The sequence below is a fragment of the Pyxicephalus adspersus genome, chromosome 12 (assembly GCF_032062135.1).
Source record: "Pyxicephalus adspersus chromosome 12, UCB_Pads_2.0, whole genome shotgun sequence".
NCBI classification, from domain to species: Eukaryota; Metazoa; Chordata; class Amphibia; order Anura; family Pyxicephalidae; genus Pyxicephalus; species Pyxicephalus adspersus.
Window position 1 is genome coordinate 31,983,162 of NC_092869.1, and position 24,083 is coordinate 32,007,244.

The 24,083-nt window shown below is 39.0% G+C and overlaps 1 protein-coding gene across 2 annotated transcripts in view; it reads left to right on the forward strand.

Moving 5' to 3' along the window:
- PRKCH (protein kinase C eta) overlaps window positions 1-24,083 on the forward strand; it is a 122,758-nt gene that overhangs the window by 69,211 nt on the left and 29,464 nt on the right. For both annotated transcript variants that reach the window (XM_072427561.1, XM_072427560.1), the window contains exons 5-10: window positions 3,843-3,931; window positions 4,902-5,031; window positions 7,956-8,083; window positions 9,746-9,877; window positions 13,747-13,920; window positions 20,363-20,517. In XM_072427561.1, the coding sequence (XP_072283662.1) occupies window positions 3,843-3,931; window positions 4,902-5,031; window positions 7,956-8,083; window positions 9,746-9,877; window positions 13,747-13,920; window positions 20,363-20,517 (808 nt within the window). The remainder of the gene's footprint in view (window positions 1-3,842; window positions 3,932-4,901; window positions 5,032-7,955; window positions 8,084-9,745; window positions 9,878-13,746; window positions 13,921-20,362; window positions 20,518-24,083) is intronic.

The window sequence follows — 24,083 nt, forward strand, 5'->3', positions numbered from 1 at the left end:
TGAAGGTGATCCTTCATTTTTATATTTTTGGAATGGAATCTTTTCTTGTTCCTTATGGCTTTTTTAACATCAGCTGTAACCCACTTTTAACTTTAACCTCTTAGCCTCTTAAACGTGTTACCTATTGGAACAAATTTTTCAGTGTGCTTTTGTAGAACAGACTTGAAACATTCCCATTTTTGTTCTGTTTTCGTTGAGGACAATATGGTCTCCCAGTCCAAGTCACAGAGAGCCGCCCTTAAAAATGGAAAATTTGCTCTCTTAAAATTAAATGTTTTTATCTTTCTTGTTTTTGCTTCCTGTTTACAGCTAACATTAAATGAAATCATATTATGGTCACTGCTACCCAGATTCTCTTTTATTTGCATATGTGTTATAAGCTCTGCATTGTTAGAAAGAACTAGGTCCAGCAGACTATCATTTCTAGTTGGGGCTTCTATAATAATATTATATATATATATATATATATTATATAATATAATAATAAATTCACAAATTACCTCCCTTTTGCTGTTTCTGTAGTACCATTACTCCAGTAAATGTCAGGGTAGTTGAAATCTCCCATGATTAAAACACTTCCACCTTTGCTGCTTTTTCTATCTGTGCTAGTAGTTGATTTTCTATTTCTTCCTTAGCACCGGGGGACCTATAGTAGACTCCAATCATTAGTTGGGTGTTATTCAACCCCACATTCAACTCCACCCATAATGCCTCAACCTCATTTCTTGTTCCCTCCGCAATTTCTTCTTTCACATTCACTTTTAGATCACTTCTCACATCCAGACACCACCACCCTTTCGTTTGACTCTGTCTCTACGAAAGAGAGTATACCCAGGAATATTGACACCCCAGTCATGCGAAGAACAAAGCCAGGATTCAGCAATACCAACTAAGTCATAATTCTCCTCATTTATTAATGCTTCCAACTAGACTTCTAGCAATTGGTGAACAGGCTCTTTCAACCATTGCTGCTTTTACCATCGCTGTTTGCAAAATCCTTTTGTTTTTCAGTACAAATAGTACTGCACAATCCAATGTTTGTTTGTAACATGGGAAGCCCCTTACAAATATCCATAATCCTCCCCCAACTATCCCCAATCCACCCTCCACTAGTGTCTGACCCCTGACTAACCTTTCTGCCACCTTTTTTAACTGTCCCACCCCCCTCTGTCCTAGTTTAAATATCCCTCCACCATTCCCCTAAATCTTTCCCCTAGCACAGCAGACCCCCTTTCATTTAGATGCAAACCATCTCTGGCATCTCTTGGGTTGTAACCCAATGAAAAGTCAACCCAGTGCTCCATGAACCCAAACCCTTCCCTTCTACACCAGGACTTAAGCCATGCGTTTAGCTGCCTAAGCTCCCTCTGCCTTTCCTGTGTTGTGCACGGCACAGGCAATATTCCAGAGAACATAGTCTTGGAGGTCTTTTTCTTCAGCTTGAAACCTAGTTCCCTAAGCTGATTTTTAAGGATCCTCCATCATTTATATTGTCATTGGTTCCAACATGGACCAAGACAGCTGGGTCCTGTCCACCACATGCCAAACCCTGGCACCAGGGAGACAGCAAACTATTCGGTTGAAGGGATCTGGGCGACAAAATATTCTATCCATCCTCCTGAATATAGAATACCCTATGACTACTAATTGTCTTTTCCTTCCTGCGTTTCCCTCCCCACCACTACTAGATGTGTTGCTCTCCCGGTTGTTAGGGGTAGCAGTAACACCTTGCGTTGCCACCACTGGGTCTGCCACCTGCACATCTTCACATACCTTTGCAAACATGTTGGGGTGCTCAAACACAGGTCTGGCCTTCCTTTTCTGGGGGCCCCTACCACTCCCTCTAGTTACATTAACCTAACTCCCTACATGCTCTTCCAGACTAACCTCTCCAACCCCCACATCTAAGCCATTAACTGCTTGCTCAGTGAGCAGGAGACCCCCCTCAAGGTGATCCAGTGATTTCAGTGTTGCAATGTGCTTCTCCAGCTCTCCAATGCAAGATACCAGAAAGGCGACTTGCTCACATTTGTCACAGCAATTTTCACCTAGGAGCTGTTGCTCCATTTGTGCATACATGTGGCAGACTGTGCACTGAACCAAACCTACCACTCATTTTCCCAGTTACAATTTTTGTTTATAAAAGGTTGCCTTCAGTTTGTGGTTACTATAAGGATTTAACTTCTTTTGTTTTCAAACTCCACTTGATCAAAGAGCCACTTGTTTCACAAGCCAAGTATGAGCAAGCTCAAGGTGAGTTCCCCAGGAACTTATTACACCTGTGAAGCTTTGACCACTCCTCCTTAGAAGTCGGCAAGGAAAAAAAGCTGTTTAAAACAAAACTGACAGTCAAGCAGACGCAACTCCCAAATGCACAATATCCTGTTTTTTCCAACTCCACTTGATCAAAGAGCCACTTGTTTCACAAGCCAAACAGTGAGCCAATGTATATTTTGTAGATAGAAAATCCCCCTAACTTTACATGGTAGACAAGCACATCAATGCCTCTGGGCTATTTCAGACCTGCCATGAGCTTCAGGTGCTGGGATGGCACAAATTTATATTTATTGTGGGGAGAACAGCAGAAGTTTGACGCACGTTTCACCCTATGGATGTGGAAGAGCCCTTGACTAGCTTTTCTCAACCCTGGAGGAACCCCTAAAATAATTTTAGGTCTCAATGAACCTCTACTAAAACCACACAAAGAGGTCAGTGTGGGGAGAAAAAGACTCCTAAATTAGTGACCAGTGGAAAAATGACCTCTACAGTGGTGGCTAGAAGAACACCATTATAGAAACCTAAAACATTATTGGAGTCATGCAGCTGGCTCTACAAAGTGGTGTCAGCCCAGAAAATTTCAGGCATCATCATATTGGAAGCCACCATTTGAGGAACCCCTATCAAGCTCTGGAGAACCCTGGTTGAGAATGGCTGGCCTAAACATTGCCTTTATGTATAAGATGATGTGGGGGCTCATCTATTATGACAAGGCACCATCAAATGGAAGAGTAGCCCCTGGCAGTCAGCAATGTTCTACAAAAGCCAATCAGGTTTCTTCTTTCATATTTCATGTACTATGTAATTAAATGCTGTGAGCCAGCGCAAAGATTTGTTAATAAATGAGACCTTTTGTGTGTAATGGTTATGAATGTTGTCTATGAACTTGGTTGGCAGTGTGAACAATGCTGCTTTATTCAGCAATAGAATGCTTCAAAATTCATCAGTTTCACTCGAAATAGCAAATAAGCACAATAATTCAATTGGCTAAGTTCAGCTCGTAATCTGCAGTTATTCACATATTAACTGACCCCATGTAAGCCAGTGAAACATTATATTTCTCCATTTGTCATGGTATGATGATGCTATAAAAATAAAACATAATAATTATACATAAGTGACCCTTGCATTGTTTATGTGATGATAATTAAGAATAAATGTAGATATTTTTTATAAAAATGAGAACTTAGTTTGGTATTTATATATTAGGACTTTTTCCAGCAGAGCTTGGACATCGCTACCCAATACGGTTACCGACACTGTTACCCAATACCGTTACCCATAACCAATACTGACACCATTGGACACCACTACCCAATACCGTTACCGACACTGTTACCCAATACAATTACGGCAACTTTTACAATTGATGCTCATGGTGAATCGACTCTATTGCTCTAATAATGCAGCCAGTGTGCTCAATACAACACCCTCCCACCCTTTAAATGTAAAAGTGTTGATGTAATTTGTAGTATTTATTTATAATACCTTTAAAAGAAGGAATTGGTTTCCCATTCAAATAACAGAAATGATTTAAATGCTTTTTTTCTTTTTTCCCCCTCTAGTTTGCACGTGTGTGGTTCACAAGCGTTGCCACCAGCTTATAGTCACAGCCTGCACATGTATGAACAACACCGCTAAAGTGGAAAAAAAGGTGACGTAGGTTGCTTCTCTTTTAACGTTTTCGGCCTGCTCTGGTCTGCACGTCTCTTTCTCCACAACCACATCCTGTCTGTCTGTATCAGAAATACATTTTAAACTAAAAATCCCCCATTATTCTCCATAGTACTTAGTAATAGTTCTGTTTCCACTGTAGCTCATGTTCAGTGAAAGGGTCGGGTGATGAAAGGGTCAGAGTTTTAAAAATAATGTTTTAGCATTAGTCTCATGTACCTCTTTTATTTTATTATCATGAATCATAATATATTAAGGAATGCATGGCTTTTTCATTTTGAAATCGGCAGTACAGCATTACAATAGATTCAACTCATACAACGGGTCTTAGTTGAAAGTTCCTACGCATCTCGCAGAATTTAAACCACTTCTTCAGGGATCATTAAGACCTGAAACAACATTTTCTAGGATTCTTTAACATTTTTCAAAATGAATACAAATACAAACAATAATATTTATTGTTTTTTGTGAAAGATATTTTTGTATTCCTGAGGAAGCAGTTTAAATTCCACAAAACGCGTAGGAATTAATCTCAATTAAGACCTGTTGGATAAGTTGAATCTGTTGTAACACTCATTGTTCCTTTCAATAATAGTACTCTTGTAAACTAGTCTATTAATAAATGTTTTATTTGATATATTTATAATTGTGTATTTATAAGCCTCTATTGTCCCAACATTTCTTGGTTCTTTGTTTTTCTGCTGTTCTGCTAAAGTTTTCTCTGCAGCATTATGCGGAGACCACACTGCAGAACATCAGCAGTCCCACTGTACACCCTGGAATGGTAACACATGGCAAGGTGTGGAGTATTTCCAGCAATGCCTTTTATTGTGCAGACAGAGGACAGCCTTTTTTGTGTGTCTTGTTTCATAGTCCAGTTTTATTTCAAATCACGCTTATGTGTGGTCTACTTTTTCCATTTTATCTCATATATCTTTCTCTGTCATTAGATCTTTGAACAAAGATTTGGGATCAATTTACCGCACAAGTTCCGCGATCACAATTACAAAGTGCCGACATTTTGCGATCATTGTGGATCTCTGTTATGGGGGCTGATGAAGCAAGGACTACAGTGCAAAAGTAAGATACAGATATCTGACAGATCATTTCTTTTTATGTACAGCCAATGCAGGATGCTTTTTGATGATGAGCTAAAATATGATCATAGTAATAAAAAGTGTTGTAGGAACATCCATTGCATCCAACCTTCTTCCGAGTGCCATTGCTGCAGCTGAAAATAGGTTCTGATATTTCAGCACTGGTATGTTTTGGATTAGAAGTAGCATATATATACATAATGATATTGAGAGGGTGGAATCCCAGGAAGCATATGTTTTTGTTATAGTAAGTTGCCAAGCCTAATGCAGAAATGACATATTTGAGGAAGAAGAGAACAACGACTCTTCGAGGCAACAGCAGTGTTTTTTGTTAAAAAAAAGGTCAGTTGTATTCAATATATTGAAGTTATACAGAGCTTCAGTACATACAATAAATGTGCAAATTAAATGCATACAATCTTCTGAAAGTAAAGGTATAACCAATTAATGCTCCGTTTCCTGACGCATTTCGCAATGACGCTTCCTCAGGGATGATTGGAGAGCGTACTGTTAATATATATGTTTTCTCATGGTAACGGGATTCTTATTGGGCAGATAAGAAGCAGCAGACATGTCCAAAATAACAGCAGTTTTATTTCTTTAGCACACTCTCCAGCAATTTAAAGTAAAAATATTAAACAACAGTGACCCAGCTGGGCATCTAGCTACCTTGCTGGGTGCAATGTCTCCCTAACACTCAATATAATTACTGTTTCACTCACAGTTCAAGTCTTGTTTGCCCGCTGGCTTCCCTGGAGCTCTGTCCCCTCTTATGCAACATGGAACCCACTCTGGCTCCCTTCTCCTGCCTGGAACAGATTCTGGCTCCCTTTACAGCCTGGAACAGACTTCTCCGAGCCTAGAACCCTATGGCTGTGCTCTCAGCCTGGAACCCTCTGGCGACCCTCTCAGCCTGGAACCCTCTGGCTGCGCTCTCAGCCTGGAACCCTCTGGCTGCACTCTCAGCCTGGAACCCTCTGGCTCTCTCTTCAGCCTGGAACCCTCTGGCTCTCTCTTCAGCCTGGAACCCTCTGGCTCTCTCTTCAGCCTGGAACCCTCTGGCTCTCTCTCAGCCTCTTGCTGATCAATTCCCCCTTGTTGCATCTGAGTGCAGGTGCATATAACCCGAATCAGGATTGGGTTGGGCCAAGGAACCCACCCTTTCACCCCCTTGGGCAGCTCCAGGGCCCTAAAGTCCCTGGTATTTCTTCTAAAAACCTACATACACTTTAACACACTCTTTTTCTGGAACATTTTCTACACTTTCCCTGACATTCGTGGGACACTATTGCTTTATTGGGAAAATAGTTATCAAAAACAGTGGTAAATATTGTTCTTGACATTGTATGCATACCACAGAAAGTCATATTGATGCTATACTGCACCCTTGGATATAGTAAACTTGTTCTCCTTTCTTGCAAAGCCAGCAGGAAATTTTTTCTAAAGCATTTCGTCCTAACATAGCATTTCTACTTTTTTGAGACAGTACTTTGCCTTTGTGAAATGCATACGCTTTTTTTCCCCTGCTGGCTAAACAATAAGAGAGATAAAGCTTGCAGAATCTCAGTGTACGGTATTGCTTTGGTTTGAATTTATGGAATGCTCCAGTGGAAAAAAAGGCATCTTGAATATGGCTGTGGATCGCTTTGTGTGTTCTTCTAGAGCTGAATTTGTTTCATGGCCAAAAGGAATTGATTGACGTGACTTTTGCTTGTAGTCTCAGTGAATTATATAGCTTTAGTGCAAGGAAGGGTTGGAACCTGGTCAGCTTTTATCTCTGTCCAGTTGAGAGGATTGGGGGTGTTCTCTTTATTTCCATTTATCAGAACAGAACAGAAAGTCCGATACATTTTTTCCCAAACAAGGGGACATCCCCTCCTGGACGTTTGTCACTCACTCAGAAACCATACACTTGAAACAATAGATTTGATTGTAACGTTTTTTAGAAAAGAATTTATCAGACCAGCATTGCATAACCGAGCCATTCTAAATTACTTTCCAAGTCTGGGCCATGATTGCAGGCGCTGGGCAGCACTGTAATCATTGTCTGCTATAAAGTAGTTGAGTGGCTCATCCCAAAGCTGCTTATTTTTTATTTTCATTGATTTAATTTTTCAGTCTATCACTAAGAAATATCAGCCTAAATGCTCTTGCAATCACAATGGTAAAATAGACTTACAAGATTGCTTGCTGTACTTTGATATTGGATTTAGATTTTTGGAAGTTTTAATGTCATTTTATAGGATTTAGTAAGTAATCGTTGTACTGTATTTTATACATGATAAACCTAGGGATGCAGTATGATTATGTAATAAAATATTGTTCTGTCTGCACATTGAATGCAAGCAATTGTGCATTATTGTCCACCTGAGAAGTGTATGTGAATGCTGTGTGTCCCCTGAGATTCAGTTCCTCCTCCTGTTCTGGGTCACACTTATTGCCTGAACAAGAAGTGAGGGGTAATATCTCTAAGGACTCATGTCCATGGGAGACAAACACATGGCAGTTCAGAGATTTGGCCTTGCACTGCACTGCATTTTTTGGACGCTGTATATCCTATTGAGTTGCACTTTAACAGCAGGCAAAGCAGGTCAGTTACAGTCTGTTCTTGTCCAGCTCTGCTTTTGCCATTGTAAACACATACATTTGCTTTTAAATATCAAATGCAGCATTGGACATGAATGTCAGCTGACATGAGTCTTAATGGAGAGACAGAAATACAACACAGATAGAGGTTTATACTATCCTTACCTAAAATTCTTTGCAGAGAAGCCCTAAAGGCAGTCTTCTATTTAACAGTTAATTGCAAAGCAGTTAGTTGCAGAATTGCAGCTTTACTTTATTCTTTTTTAAAGTGACCAACCATTGTATTTGTTTGATAACTTTACCATTCTTTTCCCTTTGCAGTATGTAAAATGAACGTACACAAACGGTGCGAGGCAAATGTGGCCCATAATTGTGGAGTGAACTCCGTGGAATTAGCAAATGCTTTGGCGGGGATGGGTCTGCAGCCAGGAAACATTGCAGTGACACGGGTAAGGGCATCGAACACACTGGTGTCATATACAGTATATACAAAACTGTACCATCCATCATGATCCGATGCTTAATTGCAATATCCAACTTCCATTAGGATAACAAATCAAATCTGGTAGCTACCCTAACACTTTAATGACCATTGCTAATAAACCCTGCTCATTAACATATGCATGTGCCCTGCAGTTTGCCTTCTTCTGATCTGCACTGACTTTCTTCTAATCTGCATGCATTGCTTTTGTTCTATTACTTCTATGATGGAAGAAGTAATCCTGTTGCATACCAAATCCCTTAAACACAGGACATATACCAATTATTATAAATGGCCCTGTTGGCCCCTACTGTATGTAAGTTAAAATGTTACTTTAGCTACAAACTTTTTTTTTTTGTTTCGATTTTTTTTCTTGAAGGCTTGTAAGTTTTATACTTGGTAAAAAAATCACAATATAAATGGAATATTTAAATTGGCTTCCATAATCAAAACACATCTTCCTTTATTATGTAAGCCTCAAAGAGTTAAACACAACTTAGTGTTTAAATTCTACATACAACTCAGCAGTTGATTTTGAGTTCAGATGCATTACCCAAACATTCCACAAGGTGGCAGACAAGGACAGCATTTGTGTCCTATGTATGGTAGAAGATGGTTCTGGGTCTGCAAGTCAGCTGGTTCAAAATGCATGTGTTGTGAATTTCAGATTATGTCCATGCAATTCCCTGATTTTTTGCATGAACTGGAGTGTGCATATTTTTATTATTTTTAACTATGCACAATAATACAGTTTTTATGTATAGGTCAGTTATAGTTGGAAACATATAAAACCTATCTTGCAACATGTTTTTTGTTGATGGCCTGATATTTACAATTTCATGCTAGCACAAAGAACCCCATCCCCCAATATATCATAACCCCTCAGGTTTTAGTAATATATTTGTAATAATAAAATGCTAACCTAAGCTCCGTGCTCACATTATGATCTGATTGTACAAGCAACTAGTGCCACACAGAAGCCATGTCTGAGGATTCTCTACATATGTAATGATATCATAGTTCTGAATATGTCATCATCACCTGCTGTCCCCGACATACAGACGACTCCTAGATACGAACAGGCTTTCCTGGGCAGGCATGACTTGCAGAATAAATCTTTTGCTTAACACAGCTGAGGTTGTGGGTGATCCTAAGGACTGAGATCTTCTGTAACATCTTGTAACTATTTAATGACCAAGACAAACTCTGCAGTTGTTTCTTTTTGCATATTAAAGCACAGCTTGCTCCAGAAGTTAATGAATGTCTAGCCTCCATAAGGTTTTTTTTTTTTCCTTGTTTGTTTGTGATTAACTCACAGTGAGGATTTTATAGAGTAACTGACACCGTGCTGCCTAGTAATATGTTGAGACAAACATCTGTCCTAATTGGGTTCTAGTAAAATATGTACCTTTTCCGACTTACATACAAATTCAACTTAAGAACAAACCCACAGTCCCTATCTTGAATGTAACCCGGGGACTACCTGTACCTGAATCCCAAGGAGGTGACATCCCCCGGTGACTACGGCTTTACATTACAGAATAATAAAGGCTTGACCTGAAGCATAAAAACTAATTACGACTTTGTTTAGAAAAAGTCCTGCTAATCCGAAATTTTTTGCTCTTTCTAGTGTACAGACGGTAGCCCAGCCAGATCAGAAAATGGTTCTGAAGAAGATTCATCGTCCAACACATCGCAGTATAAGTTTGGCATTGAGGATTTCACATTCATCCGTGTGCTGGGGAAAGGCAGTTTTGGAAAGGTTGGTACTTCCATTTAAATACATTGGGTCTATGTTTTTAAAACTCTCCAAGGCTGGAGAGGATAAATTTTCATCAGTGAAGCTGGGTGATCCAGCAAACCTGAAATAGATCTGGTCTGGGATTAAAAACATTTGCTAACAAATAACAAATTATATTTAGGAAATCCAATCCAGGTTTGTTGGATCACCCAGCTTCACAAGATTGTGAGCCTCTTGTGAGTTGACGTGTGTGCCATATTTTTGGATTTCTGCACAAAATTAGCAGCAGATCCTCTCCTTTTCACAGGGTCTGACCTTAGCAGTTATTCAGGTTTTTCCATCTGCAAAGCACAGTTAGACCATTTTCAGTTTTGCTTCTGATTCTATACATCACCCTGACATTGGTGAAGCGATTCCCCTTTTAAGCACAAGGAAACTTTCTCTTCCCCCTCCTTGATTTTAATAACTGGTTTCAGTTCCCTTTCCAATTACCAGATCAGTGTGCCATGTCCTCCTCTACAGTGTGACATAATGGCATAAATTGGTAGCAGCCTACAACATAAAGTAACCAACTGGAATCATCGGTACCATGTTACAGAGCTAAAGATGTACTTCCCCTCAACTTTGTCCTCCTCCTCCATTCCTCATCATGGCACATTTGGAAAATATGGCCTTGAAGCTCCCTGAGATGTGTTGTTGATATCACAGGGAGCTCCGGGACAATCTACATACAGGCGGCCCATCTTGGATATGTGCGGTAGTGCATTAGCAGGAAGCCGGCCAGGAAACCACCGCACATATTTTAACACATGGACCTCTGGAGGTCCTAAATTTAGCCCTAGGGGTTTCTGACTTGCTTAGTTTAGGGACACTGGGGGCCATTGGTCTTGAAATAACACCCAGGTGAGAAGAGATCCCTGTTTGAAATTTGGGTTGCTATTAGTTATAAAGATCTACTGTATACCTTAAAAAAATTAGGTATGTAGAAAACATGGTTTTAGAAATATGAGGGAGGAAATACAAGGAGCTGTTGGGTAGCATGATATGAAGAGCAGACGCTGTGCTACAGATGACGTCGCCACAATAGCTGGCTGTCGGACTGGTAGCTCAATCAGATAGAACACCGGGTCCTAAAATCAAGACCGTGCTGTAAAAATGGAATGGGTTGGGGAAAGTGAACACCGATGGATCATAAAAACTGCAAATAGTCAATAGAGATTTATGACCCTGGGAGCCCAGTGCTGCCAATGTAAATGTGCCAACATCTCCACTGTGGTTCTACCTGCACTAAATGTAAAATATTAATATTAATAGTTTCTGAAAGCAATATTATCATAGCAAAGGTAATACCGACATCTTGGCAGCTGAAGACGGATTCTGTTCATCAGTGGAATGTAATGCTTACAAGTCCGGTTTGACGGGTTTATCTCAATATGACCTTTACTCTATAAATCTGGTTAGGAGTATTTCTGCATACTTCACGTGATTAGAAAGCAAGTGTAGTAAAGAAAGTCAAAAACATTAAACCTTTTTTGGGGAAAATATATTTGTGTAGATTTAGACTTATTTAGATCTCTGATCTTCCTAATGGAAAAGTGCAGTATTTGAGGACCTCTAGCAATTGAACCAGGCCGATATCTTGATTACGTAACCATTGCACATGAATGAACATGAACATGAATGCACATATGCTCAATGAACATGAATGCACATATGCTCAAAATTTGACCAGAGTTTGCAACCCATTAGACCTAATTAGGTGGGACAGGTCCTGGCCCCATGCATAGCCAATTTATTTACAGATTGTTCTTGAAGGTCCAGGTGTGGTTTCATATTCTGCATGCATACTTTTGGTAAGACCATAGGTGGATACCTGATCAGTCTTACACATGGCTTTCTAAAGTTGGTTGGTTGGTTTTTGGGTGCAGAGTGATTGCCTCCCCCTAAGCATGGCTTGGAAAGACTGATTTCTTAATTTGCCAGGTGTGGCTTTGGGTTGCCACAGCTCAAACATTGCATGCAGTGCTGGTTCCGCACTCATCATTCTTTCTCTACCAAGGTCTTTCCAACTGGGCAGCCATACAAATTAAACAACATGGTTATTGGTTGGTATTTTGCATTTATCCTCTATCCAATACCATGTAGGTTTATTTACTGAGCAGAACCCCCTAGTCCTGGATTATTCCATTATTGCAAATCCTTTGGGGAGAAACAAGTGCAACCCATATCAAACCAGTGTTATCATGCTGCCATTTTTATCAAAATTGATGTATCAAGGAAATGTAGCTCTGTTGGTTTATTCCAGCTTGTTGTTGGCCTATTTAAAATGAATAGACTGCCACATTTTTTGTGTTACAATCGATATTTCTGTTAGAAATATTAGTAGAAACAATAATAAATCGTATCAGGAATTGAACAAGTGGATGGTAAGTCAAATACCTGTACTTGATCACAAGGATTGATTTAAAACAATTGTATATATCAATATAAAAATATAAAAATAATCACATAGTGTATACCTAGCATAAGCAAGGGGTAAATTCTTTGTCCATGTAGGGCAATTCTTCAACCAAGTTTCACATGGCCTAGACCAATTTTGGACCCATTTTTTTAACTTCTGGTGAATGGACACTCCCTATCCTTTAGGTGAGTAGCGTTCAAGTTTATATAACAGTGGTACACTTGGAAACATGGACACCTGAGACAGACACAAATTTTATGTAACTGTAAACATTGCCCTTTATGTCCCATGGGGCCCTTGTGTAGATATACAGCCTGCACAAATGGTGTGTTCACTCATGCAAGCTTCCTCCCCTCCTCCATTGCTCTATTTGGTTGCCAAAACCAATATAGTCATACCTTGGGGAAAGCGTTCTCTAAAGGGAAATGGATCGTCTTTATTAACTGTTCAAAGTTTATATTCACGATACATTCATATTGATCTGTACAGTCTAATGAAAGCAATTCAAACTCTGCAGTTAAGAACGTTTTACAAATGCAAATTAAATTGGTCGTATAAAGAGAACTTAAACTGAAAGCTCCATCAGATTTCATTATATACAATGCTTGCAAAGCTCCTAATAAACTTGAATTAATACATATGATAACACAATCTTTTTTTCTTTCACTATTTGAATTTGGTTTGATTTTGATCATTTGATTTGAGTTTGAACTGATTTTGAAGTAAGGCTAAACATCGCCCATTGATTGGGAAATACAGGTTTTCTTTAATGCTTCTTCCTTTATTGTCCAGATTCAGTTTGGTCAGATAAAAAATAACCGGCACCACCCAATGAGAAGCAATAATTACAAACCTGAGCAATTCATAATTAGCATATGATGAATATTGCATGTGTTAAGTTGTGTAGATCTTGACTTTACTTTAAAAAAATGGACTTGGACTTGCTGAGACTCTTTGTAGATCAGTAAGGCCATTCATCCCATTAGCAGGCTATTAAAGAGGTTTGGCTGGCCGGGTTTTGTTCATATTTTATAGGCACACAGTGTTCTCCCCAGGCTCTTTTAGCTGGGCGCACCACCCGGCACTTTTCACTAACTACCCGGCTGTTTTTGGGTTGTTACTGAAAAGTTGGGTCACAGTACAATTTACACTACAATTTCTTTGCACCCAGCTTAAAAAAAATCTGGGTTAAGCAGTGGGCACAGTTAAGATTTTAAAGTAACTTTGTCTGTTTATATCTGTAGATCCGTTAATCATTTTTTTATTGATGATCTCTTTATTGGATCAGTTTAATTTGCCCGTGTTTTTGATTGTTTTAAATTAAATCTCACACAAAAATGTATTCTCCTAATAATTGAATTTCATTTTTATGTTTATTGGTACATATTTTAACTATTATTCTCTTTCTTTTTCTCACTCTGATCTTCAGGTCATGCTTGCAAAGTCTCGGGATGAGGAGAACCTATATGCAATAAAGGTGTTGAAGAAAGATGTGATTCTTCAGGACGATGATGTGGAATGCACCATGACCGAGAAGCGGATCCTATCTCTGGCCTGTAACCATCCATTCCTAACACAGCTCTTCTGCTGCTTCCAGACTATGGTGAGCACCCTCATATTATACACAGAACAATGCTTCAAGAAATACTATACTAAGCAATGCGACCTCCTTTAAAGTTCAACAGTAGGAGTAAAAATTGCCTTGGGTTCAATGGAAAAAAACTAGAAGCTTTATAAAAATTATTTTGCTGTTTGTGTTCCAACAAGAGGTTTAGGTTTAGAGGCTTCCCCTTTAATTATTTTCCCCACCTCCTAGATTGTAAGCTCTTCGGGGCAGGGTCCTCTCCTCGTGTGTCACTGTCTGTCATTTGCAACCCCTATTTAATGTACAGCACTGTGTAATATGTTGGCGCTATATAAATCCTTTTTATTAATAATACTTGTCTCTTTATAAGCATCATAAGGGTTTCATACCTAAAATTACCAGCAGTGGGCAGTGTTGTACAAAAATTGGTTTAACAGCTGAGCCCCGCCTACCCCATAATACAAAGTTAAGAATTTCTAAAATGTGCAAGAATATTCTGAATATTCCCAGTGCATGCATCCTACAAATCAACAACAACCATTGAACAGCAAGCAAAGGCCTGCAATGCTTTACATCTGCAATACTTTATTGTATAGAATTGTACCAAGTCCAAAAAAAATGTATAAATCTCTACTTTTGTTCAGGTAGACCCTTGGATTTTATAAATTACGGTAAATCCATACAAAATCAAAAAGAAATGCATCAGATTTATACTGCAACCCAAGGACAGCACAGACATACCGTCATATTATGCTGGTCTGCTAATATGTAATAAAAAGAATAATTCTGAATAGCAGCTAAGCCCAATGATCTCTATTACCTCTAGTAATTCCAAAGCTGTCTATAATTTATTTTAGGCCTTTTTATTCTGTGTCATTGTTTATGCTTGTCATTAGGCAGGTTTGTCATCTGGGACCCTAATAATTGTACAACGCAGCATTGTATGTTGGCGCTTTGTACATAAGGGTAAAAAACAATGACCAAAGCAATTTTTTTTATCTTCCAATGTCCATGCAAGTCATGGACAATTCTGTTGATACACCTAAACAATGGCCTGAGACACTGATTTACCGTTTTTTCACATTACTGATGGTGAAATTACTTCCAATTATTACCAATAAGTCATTATACCAGTTTGATTCATCCAGAAATCCTTGGCGAGAATACTGCAAAGTACAGAGGCCGGCAATCAGTCTTCTTTTGCTGCCTTGCCTCTCTGGATTACAGAACCCCCAGAAATAAAGAGGTGGAGAGGTCTTCTGTCCTTTCCTAAATCACATAAAGACATCAGATTTTTGTTGCTGGAAACAATCTTTTGTAATCTCTCTCAATAATATTATTATTATACAGTATTTATATATTGCCAGCATATTATGCAGCACTGTACATTGGGGTTGCAAATGACAGACAGATACAGACAGTGACACAGGAGGAGGAGAGGACCCTGACCCAAAGAGCTTACAATCTAAAGCTGCGTACACACTTGCAATTTTTCTCATTGGAAAGGATCTTTCACGATCCTTTCCAACGACAAGGGACTGCACGATGCATGAACGATGCTGTACATACAGCACTGTTCATGCTCTATGGAGAGGGGAGGGAGAGAGCGATGGAGCGGCACCCTGCTGCGCGCTCTCTCCCTTCCCTTTTGTTAGGATCGGTTGTCGTCCATCGTCCGTGGATCCGGCAGGACGGTCGTTCGGACGATGGACGACACCGACTGTACACACGGCAGATTTTCGCCCGATATTTGGCCGATGCCGATTATCGGGCGATAAAAATCTGCCGTGTGTACGTAGCTTTAGAAATAGCAGATAAACAAATGAGTCCTGTACACACAGCACTATTCTGTTCTATAGAGAAAGGAAAATGAGCAGCACCCCATTGTGCCCATCCCCATAGGTGTGGTGTGTTGTTCCTGAATAGTTGTTCATTAATATGACACTGAATGGCGTTGGGGGACCGCTGTACATGTCAGATTTTCACCACACCATGACCATTGATCTCGGACAGGAATCATCTGATGTGTATGTAGTTTAAACCTAAATAAACAAAAAGATTTCAGCCACCAAAGGACAGGCAGACTTTAATATTACCTCCTAGATTGTAAGCTCTTCTGGGCTCTCCTCCTCCTGTGTCACTTTCTGTATCTGTCTGTCATTTGCAACCCCTATTTAATGTACAGCATTTTCTGGCTTGTAAGTTACCTTTTAAGAAGATCCCCATTCTAGTGCCTGTCAACAGATGAGACAAAACACATCTACCCTGAGGGTCTGAGCTGTGTCCAACTAAATGTCATGATCGGCCCATCTTCTCCCCTACATGCAGTTCATGTGCAGTAACTGTAAACCAGGAGCTCTGCAGCCATTCCGAGGTGACCGGTGGCCCCAGGCTGCCGATGACAGCTGACCCGTATGACTTCAGGCTAATGTGTAGGAATGTACGGACATGTGAGAAGGGGTCTTACGGGTCATGTGCTGGGAATGCCACAACATCAACTTCGTACCCTCTGAGTGCTCTGAGTTTTCAGCAAGTTGATCATCCGGCTATAATTCCTATTGATCAGCTATGGGGGTGGTTTAAGGTTACACAAAACACACTTATGTATGTATTTATAGTCTGCTGACACCGATCTCATCCATCTTATCCGCAGGAGGGTTGAGTTGCTTGCTAACATAAGAATATATATTTCTTTAAGGTTTACTTACACATAGGACCTGATTTATTAAAGCTCTCCAAGGCTGGGCGGATACACTTTTATCAGTGAAGGTGGGTGATCCAACAAATCTGAAATTAATCTAGTCCAGGATGCAAAACATTTAATATCAAATTTCAAATTACTTTTAAGAAATCCATTCCAGGTTTGCTGGATCACAAAGCTTCACTGATGAAAGTGTATTCTCTCCAGCCTTGCAGAGCTTTAATCAGGCCCATTGATTGGATTCATGCTTACTTATTGGGAGATTTGCACTATGTGTGCAATGCTTAAAGACTAGGTCTATGTGATACTTACCAATGAGCACACATTTGTATTACAATGCTAAAAAAAAGTGGCAGCACAGATACTTACCTGTCCCACCCCTGATTCCCGTGCCACTAAACACATATTCTGCACAGGGATCACAGCTGAACATTTTTTGGTTGGTTTCTCCTGTTTCCCCAGTTGGATCCTCCCGCTAGTCTTAAAATCAGTGCTGTGTTTTATAGTAGCAGTTATGATTGGTGCAGGGGACACAGTAAATGGACAATCTATGACATTTCAGTATGTGAAGAGGATTCCTTGTTCAGCAAATCTACTTTTATTCTACGCCTTGTTACCCGATGGAACCGGTCATATGGACAGATTGCCATTGCTATTAGTGTTGGTCGAATATCTCCGTGTTCGATTCGACAGCTATTAGATTGAATAGCCCGATATTTTTCAGGCGATCGAGCACCGAATTCGAACACCATTAAAGTCTATGGGGGGGGAAAATTCAGATTATTTTGGTGACTGTGTAGAACTGCAAGAGCAATTGGGAGCAGAGCTCAATCGTCATCAGGATTTTCCTTTCCAACCTCTAGTGCCCGGGGATCCCACACTGACAGATGAATTCCCACAGTTGTGCTCATAAATGAATGCAGCTGTGGGAAACATCCTGTCATTGTGGGGTAACCTGTAAAAAAAAAATAAATAAAGTTACACAAATCACACACATTCAATAAATTACTTTACCATTAAAGCCTTTTTTTTTTTTTTTTTTTTTTTACACATATTTTTACACACAAACTCGCAAAGTCCAATCCCGTGTTTTTTGGATCGGGTCTATACGAATCCGAACAGCCATGTTCGGGTCGAATATTAAGGACAACCCGAATTTAAACACCAACACTAATTGCCACCATTAGAATCCCTCCCTGGGCATTGATGCCACTGTCACCAGAACAGGAATAGGCAGCACCAAAATGAGAAAAAATAATGCTCATTGTTTGATGCACAGAGATTTACCAAGCTAATGTTTATTCAGTTTGGGTTTATATCTACCCCAAACCAACACAGCTAGGATTAAATTTCCTTTGCAGAAAAGTTTATAGTTTCCTGTTGATTCATCTGATTTTAGGCTGCTTGCGTCATACAGATGAAGCAACATTTGTCAAGTACCGTAAAACGGCACGGTATATAAAACCAGTAAAAAATTCCCCATGCTGCTTTTTTTTTTTTAAGCCCACTATCCTCATCATACCCAACATCACCCTGAAGGTGTCCTATAGCTCTGCACATGATTCTGACTTCATTAAAGGTTAGAGCTGTAAAAACTTCTCCTTTTTAAATTTTGGATAGAGCTGGGTAGAAATAAATCCCCTGCCAGGTTTTGCTGCCACCAGGGGCACCTGCCTGCTAAAAATGTTGTACCCAAGACAGGAAATAGAGAGAATGGAGATCCCTAATGATACAGAAATTTTGACTTTTGTATGCAAAAAATGCAAAATGCAGCCACTCAAATTCTGTATCTGCAAATTTTATTGGCAGAGCAGTTTACATATAAAAATCAAATTATCTTTGTCCTCTAAAACTGAATACTAGCTGGTTTTAACATAGCAGTGTGTCCCATTACCCCCAGGGTATCTTGAAAATATGTGCAAAGAAGAGGGAGGGGGGAGTAAGGAAAAAAGGTGTGAGTGTGGAGGAGTTACCATTTTGACTCACTGGGGTTTAAAAAGCAGTGAATTTGACCTTTACCAAACAGTCCTTGGTGGATAATCAATCCTTGCCATTAAAAATACTCTGACCTGTCAGCTTCTCCACTAGAAAATTTTTAAAGAATTTCAGATTCAATGTTTTATAAGTAGACCCCATTGAGTTATGTTTGTACATTTTACATTAGCCTCTCAAAACAAACTTTTTTCAGCAAAGCCGATAAGGATGACCTGGAAATCACATGAAATGTAGTTTAGAGCTCCAACTGCAGGATGGATCTTTAACAATATTAGTACATTGGAAAAGCCATTAAATATTTCTTTGAAAGCTGGGCTGAAAAAATTATTCTTGTTTTCTGGTTTACGTAATATAATTAATTATTATTTTCAAATTTATATAACAAACATATAAATGTGCTATAAATACCAGATGCTGGTAACTAGGGGTCTTCGTACCTTTAGTTGTCTTCATTAGCACACCAGCTCACTCTGATCCTGTGGTGTTGTAATGGGCATGTTCCCAGTTAGGGAAATTCCCTCACGTTTGCATATTTAGTCCAAAGCTTTTTGTCTGGAACCTCCATACTGACCCATTATGATGTTGGGCAGCCTTCCTGCCCAATAGGGTGTAGTAGCAGGGGGTGTAGGCTAGCTAGGGAAAAAGCTTTAATTTGCTTATTAGTGCACCATAGCCATTTATGGAGACATCTGACTTGTTCATTTCTTCCTTCCGCCAACTTTGTAGTTTTTAGTATGACAGGTGCACTTTAAGCTGTGCCATGTTGTGTAGTGTGGAGGTCCCTGATTGTATGGAATAGATGTCCTGTGTTCCAGATCCATGCTTTGGAATGTAGTCTGGAATACTATTCTTCAGTCTTGTGATAGATAGAGCTCTCTCCTGCTGTGCTACCAGTCCAGGCATGAACCCGTGTCCGGTCAGGTGACACTTGGCCATACATTTCATACTGCACATACTTTGCATTGTTAACTCAAAGTGCAGAGAGTACAATTATAGCCCCTCGTGCAGGGTGTAAAGGGCAATTCTAAGCGCTAGTAAGAGGAGTTGGGAGAGGTGACCTCAGTGCCACTGTGTCATCAATTTATTCCCATGATCCAAGTAGTTCTTGTATTTGCCACCCTAAAGCAACCATGTTCCTGCTATTGCAAGCAGTTAAATTAAATCACAATAGCGAATTTAAAAAAAGGTTTCATGGGGCATTAGAGGCACCACAGCTTTGGGTTTGTCCCAACACACTTTGGGTGACAACACTACTTTTCTGTAGATACAAATCAGGGATAGTTGTCATTCTAGGACAGGAAGTGTGTTACTACAAGGATCACCAGGTGGAAGTATAGGGACAAAAAAAACTAATGTTGACCAAAAAGGAGAAAGGTAAACTAGTAACCCTTCTGGCCCCAATGTGTGATAAGAAGCTATTAATAATTGTACACATTCCGAGACGGTTACAGTGTTGACACACACCATGGCCAGTAAAAATGACTCATTATACTATAAAACATAATCAAACTCCCAACATGAAGTGTGTATGTTTTCTATTGATGTAGCTACTTTTTTCTTTTACAATAAGCTTTACAGGCAGTAAAATTGTTATGAAGACTATTTTATTGGACCATTTATTTTATTATTTCACACAACCCATAGCATAATAAAGGGAGAACATTTGGGCTCCATTCATATTTAGATTGGCTACTTACACATGGCCAAAAAAGTGGAGCGTGCGCTTCAATGGTAATTTTAATTGTTTTAATTGTTTTTTTATAGGACCGTTTATTTTTTGTTATGGAATTCGTGAATGGTGGTGACTTGATGTTTCATATTCAGAAGTCTCGGAGGTTTGATGAAGCCAGAGCCTGCTTTTACAGTGCGGAGATCACCTCTGCCCTCATGTTTCTTCATGAGAAAGGTGTCATCTACAGGTAAGAGAATTGATACCAAAACCGCTGCGGCGATAGGAAGTGCAGCCAGTGCTTGGCCAATTGATCTTTCCTGCAGCTCTGCCAAAAGCTTGAAGTCAATAGTCCTATGCCAATAACTTTTACATATAATAGTATTTAAATCCGTAAAAGGGGTGACCATGTTTGATCATTATCTATGCAGCCACTACTTTTTGATACAAAATGGATTTGCTTTACTGCTCCGTCTCTCATTGCAAGTCAAAGTCAGTTGACTCTTTAAAAACCATACCATACACTCCTTATGTGGCTGATATCTTTTTACAAGTTAAGAGACCACTTTTCTATTAATTTCAAAAAATGTATTTATGCAACAAATTCACCTGTAAAAGGATCCCTTGTGTAGACATCCAAAAGCCCAGAGAATGTTAAGGCATGTTACCATCTTGGTTGTGATGACAAAAAGAGGTTAAAAACCAATTTTGTAAATGAGTTCAGAAACAATTAGTTATTTATCCTTCTTTGATACATACAGCCGACTCATTTCAGAGACCAAACACATCCCCCTTCACCAGGGCTCATTGGAAATATTAAAATTACTCCGGTTTGCTTGAAAAATGGGAACTGGGAAGTGTGTGTGATGCAAAATAATGTGCAGAATATTGTGAATAATATGGAAACAGTAAGGGGATGCAATGACTGAACTCTGGGAAAACTAATTATAGTTTGCTGGGAATTCCTGAATATGAAGGCAAACCAGTGTAGTATTATGATTTTTAATATAGTGTATTTATACAGAGCCAAAAAATCACACAGCACTGTACAATTAAATAGGGGTTGTAAATAACAGACGAAGAGGGGACCCTGCCCAGAAGAGCTTACAATCTAAGAGACATATGTTGGTTTTCATTTTAGGAATATTCATTAATACATCCCATTAATACTTTCACCTGAATGGTCTGTAACTGCCCCACAATTGTGCCCTTGTGTTGTCAAATAATTATGGTTCTTCTGAATACTACAAGTCTGCTTTCATTTATGACTTGGATCTGCCTGGAGTTTCTCTTTAATATATACATATATTTTTACATATATAAAATGTGAGCGTGTACTTGGATTGGATTGTTTTAATGACTTCTTAATTTTTGAATAAATATGTAATCTTGTTGACTATCACCTTGCACACGCCAAGGTTTCTTGTCCGGTTGCTGTAGTCGGTGACACGCAGCTAAATCCACTTTAACCTAGTAACACAGATAAATGGTGAGACAAGTAAAGACATGAGTCAGAACGTTCACAAACCAGCACTGACTATGACGTGTTTATACAGTGTGCAGAATCTTGTAGGCAGCCAATTGGGCAAGCCTGACCTACTGGACACGAGATTCTAAATATGAGATGCCAAGTCGCAATGTGGGCATTACAGGGGGAAAAAATAAAAGCTGTTGAAAGCTATAATAACTGGGGGTGCAAATACACCAGGTGACTTGGGGGGGGGGGGGCAACCATCACTGCTTTTCTTAACATTCTATTTTAGCTTCAAGAATAAGTTTAAGAAAATAACATCAATACAAATGAATGCAATTTAATAAAGAAATGAAGTCTATGTACTTTACTGGGTATGAGCATTTTGATGTCCTGTAAAGCAAGGCCAGGGTGTGAGGGGAAGAAGCAGCACAATGAGCCAATCAGTTCATGTGCTGAGAGGGACCATGCTGATAGAAAGAGAAAGCAGTGTGACGCAAAGATGGGTTTATATTTCTGCTTCTCCTTTCATTGCCCAATCTGGGATAGGTTTAGAATAACCTGGGTTTAGGCATTTTGGGTTGAATCATGATGGCAAGTAGACAAAGGGGACCCTGTGACAGAATAGGCGATTTTTTTTTAAAATAAAATATTTATTTTATGCTGTTTTTTGACTGTAGTTCTGTTTTGGCTATTTTCTATATACTGATGTAACCTGACCATTGATTTAATTGTTCCCCATCCTTCTATCTAAATATTCTTTGTTGATAAACAGGTAGTGAGAAATACTGTCTCTCGCGGAATCCCCAATGGGGACAATTATACCTCTTCCCTTGATCAACATTTATCCAAAACCACATCCCTAAATAAAACCAGACCTTGTGACTTTAAAGGGCATTACTAATCACACAGAACTTACACATAATTTGCCATTATTAAAAACATTGAAAACTTTTTATTTGTTCCAATTAAAATCAAAATTAAAACAATTATGAAATCATCTTACAAAGCCCATATGATGACTAGTCTCATACATATGTTCTACGCCTTTCGCTGAACAAGGTCTGCTTCATCAAGAACCTACCTACGGGAGACCTACAATATCAACAACTTAATAATAATTATAATACATTTTGTATGTAAAAAACTAAAGACACACAAATATTTCTCATTCTTAAATAATAAAACAGATCATACATTTTTCACAAAAATTAATAAACTTACATCTTTGGTCATATGTAGTAGGCACGCCTAAATTGAACGGGGTGGTTCCTTCAAAGAATGGAAATTTGGTGGGATCAAAAACCACACAGCAGACTGTAGGTAAGATTAGGCTCTTCAAGCAGAGAAGGACAGCATCAAATCTATCATAAAATAATTATGCAACCAAATCCAAGTCATAAATAATGCACCTACCAAATATACATACAAATAAAATAGATGAGTACCACAAAAAATTTCAAATGATTAACGTTTGGCTGATTTCTACATCTTATTTACATTATTAGTTTCTGACATAAGGAGTCAATATTATAATATAAAATCTTACCATCAAACAATTGTCCTTTTGTCTTTGACCCCATTTGACTTGTCAGACCAAACAATACACACCCATTCTGTAAACAGCTAAAACTGACGATTAAGCTCATAAAATGGGATAAAGTTTAACTTCATCCACATTGGCAAGGTTATTTAAATTGTATTTCTCATACATAACATGCAAGAGTTTCCTCTTTGTAGTGCCAACAATGCTTGGAGTAGCAAAAGGTGTTTTAAGGAAAACTAAGAACTATGGGGAATATGGAGGCTTCCATTGTTGACTTCTATTTATTATTATTATTATTATTATTATTAATAAACAGGATTTATATAGCTCCAACATATTACGCAGCGCTGTACATTAAATAGGGGTTGCAAGTGACAGACTAATACCGACAGTGATACAGGAGGAGAGGACCCTGCCCCGAAGAGCTTACAATCTAGTTATTTGAATATGGTGGTTGCCCGGTTGTCTGGTCTCAAACCCAAAACCAAGAAATGCTAACTAGATCTCCTGCTTTGCATACAAGTTTATGTCTAGATAGGTTATCGTTATATCTATAGATGGGGTTGTGTTAGGGACAATGATGGAAAAACCATGACTGAAGGAATTTTGCAAACAGCACAATCACCAATTCTCCCCATCAATGGCCAATGGTCATTAAACACCCCATTTTTGGAAGTTCTTGTATGAACATAATTCATGAGGCTTTAATATGCCAATTAGATGATCATTTTTATCATGTTTATCTTGTTTGTATGTCATTTGGATCTTTATTACTTGGGTAAACACAATGTTTATTTGT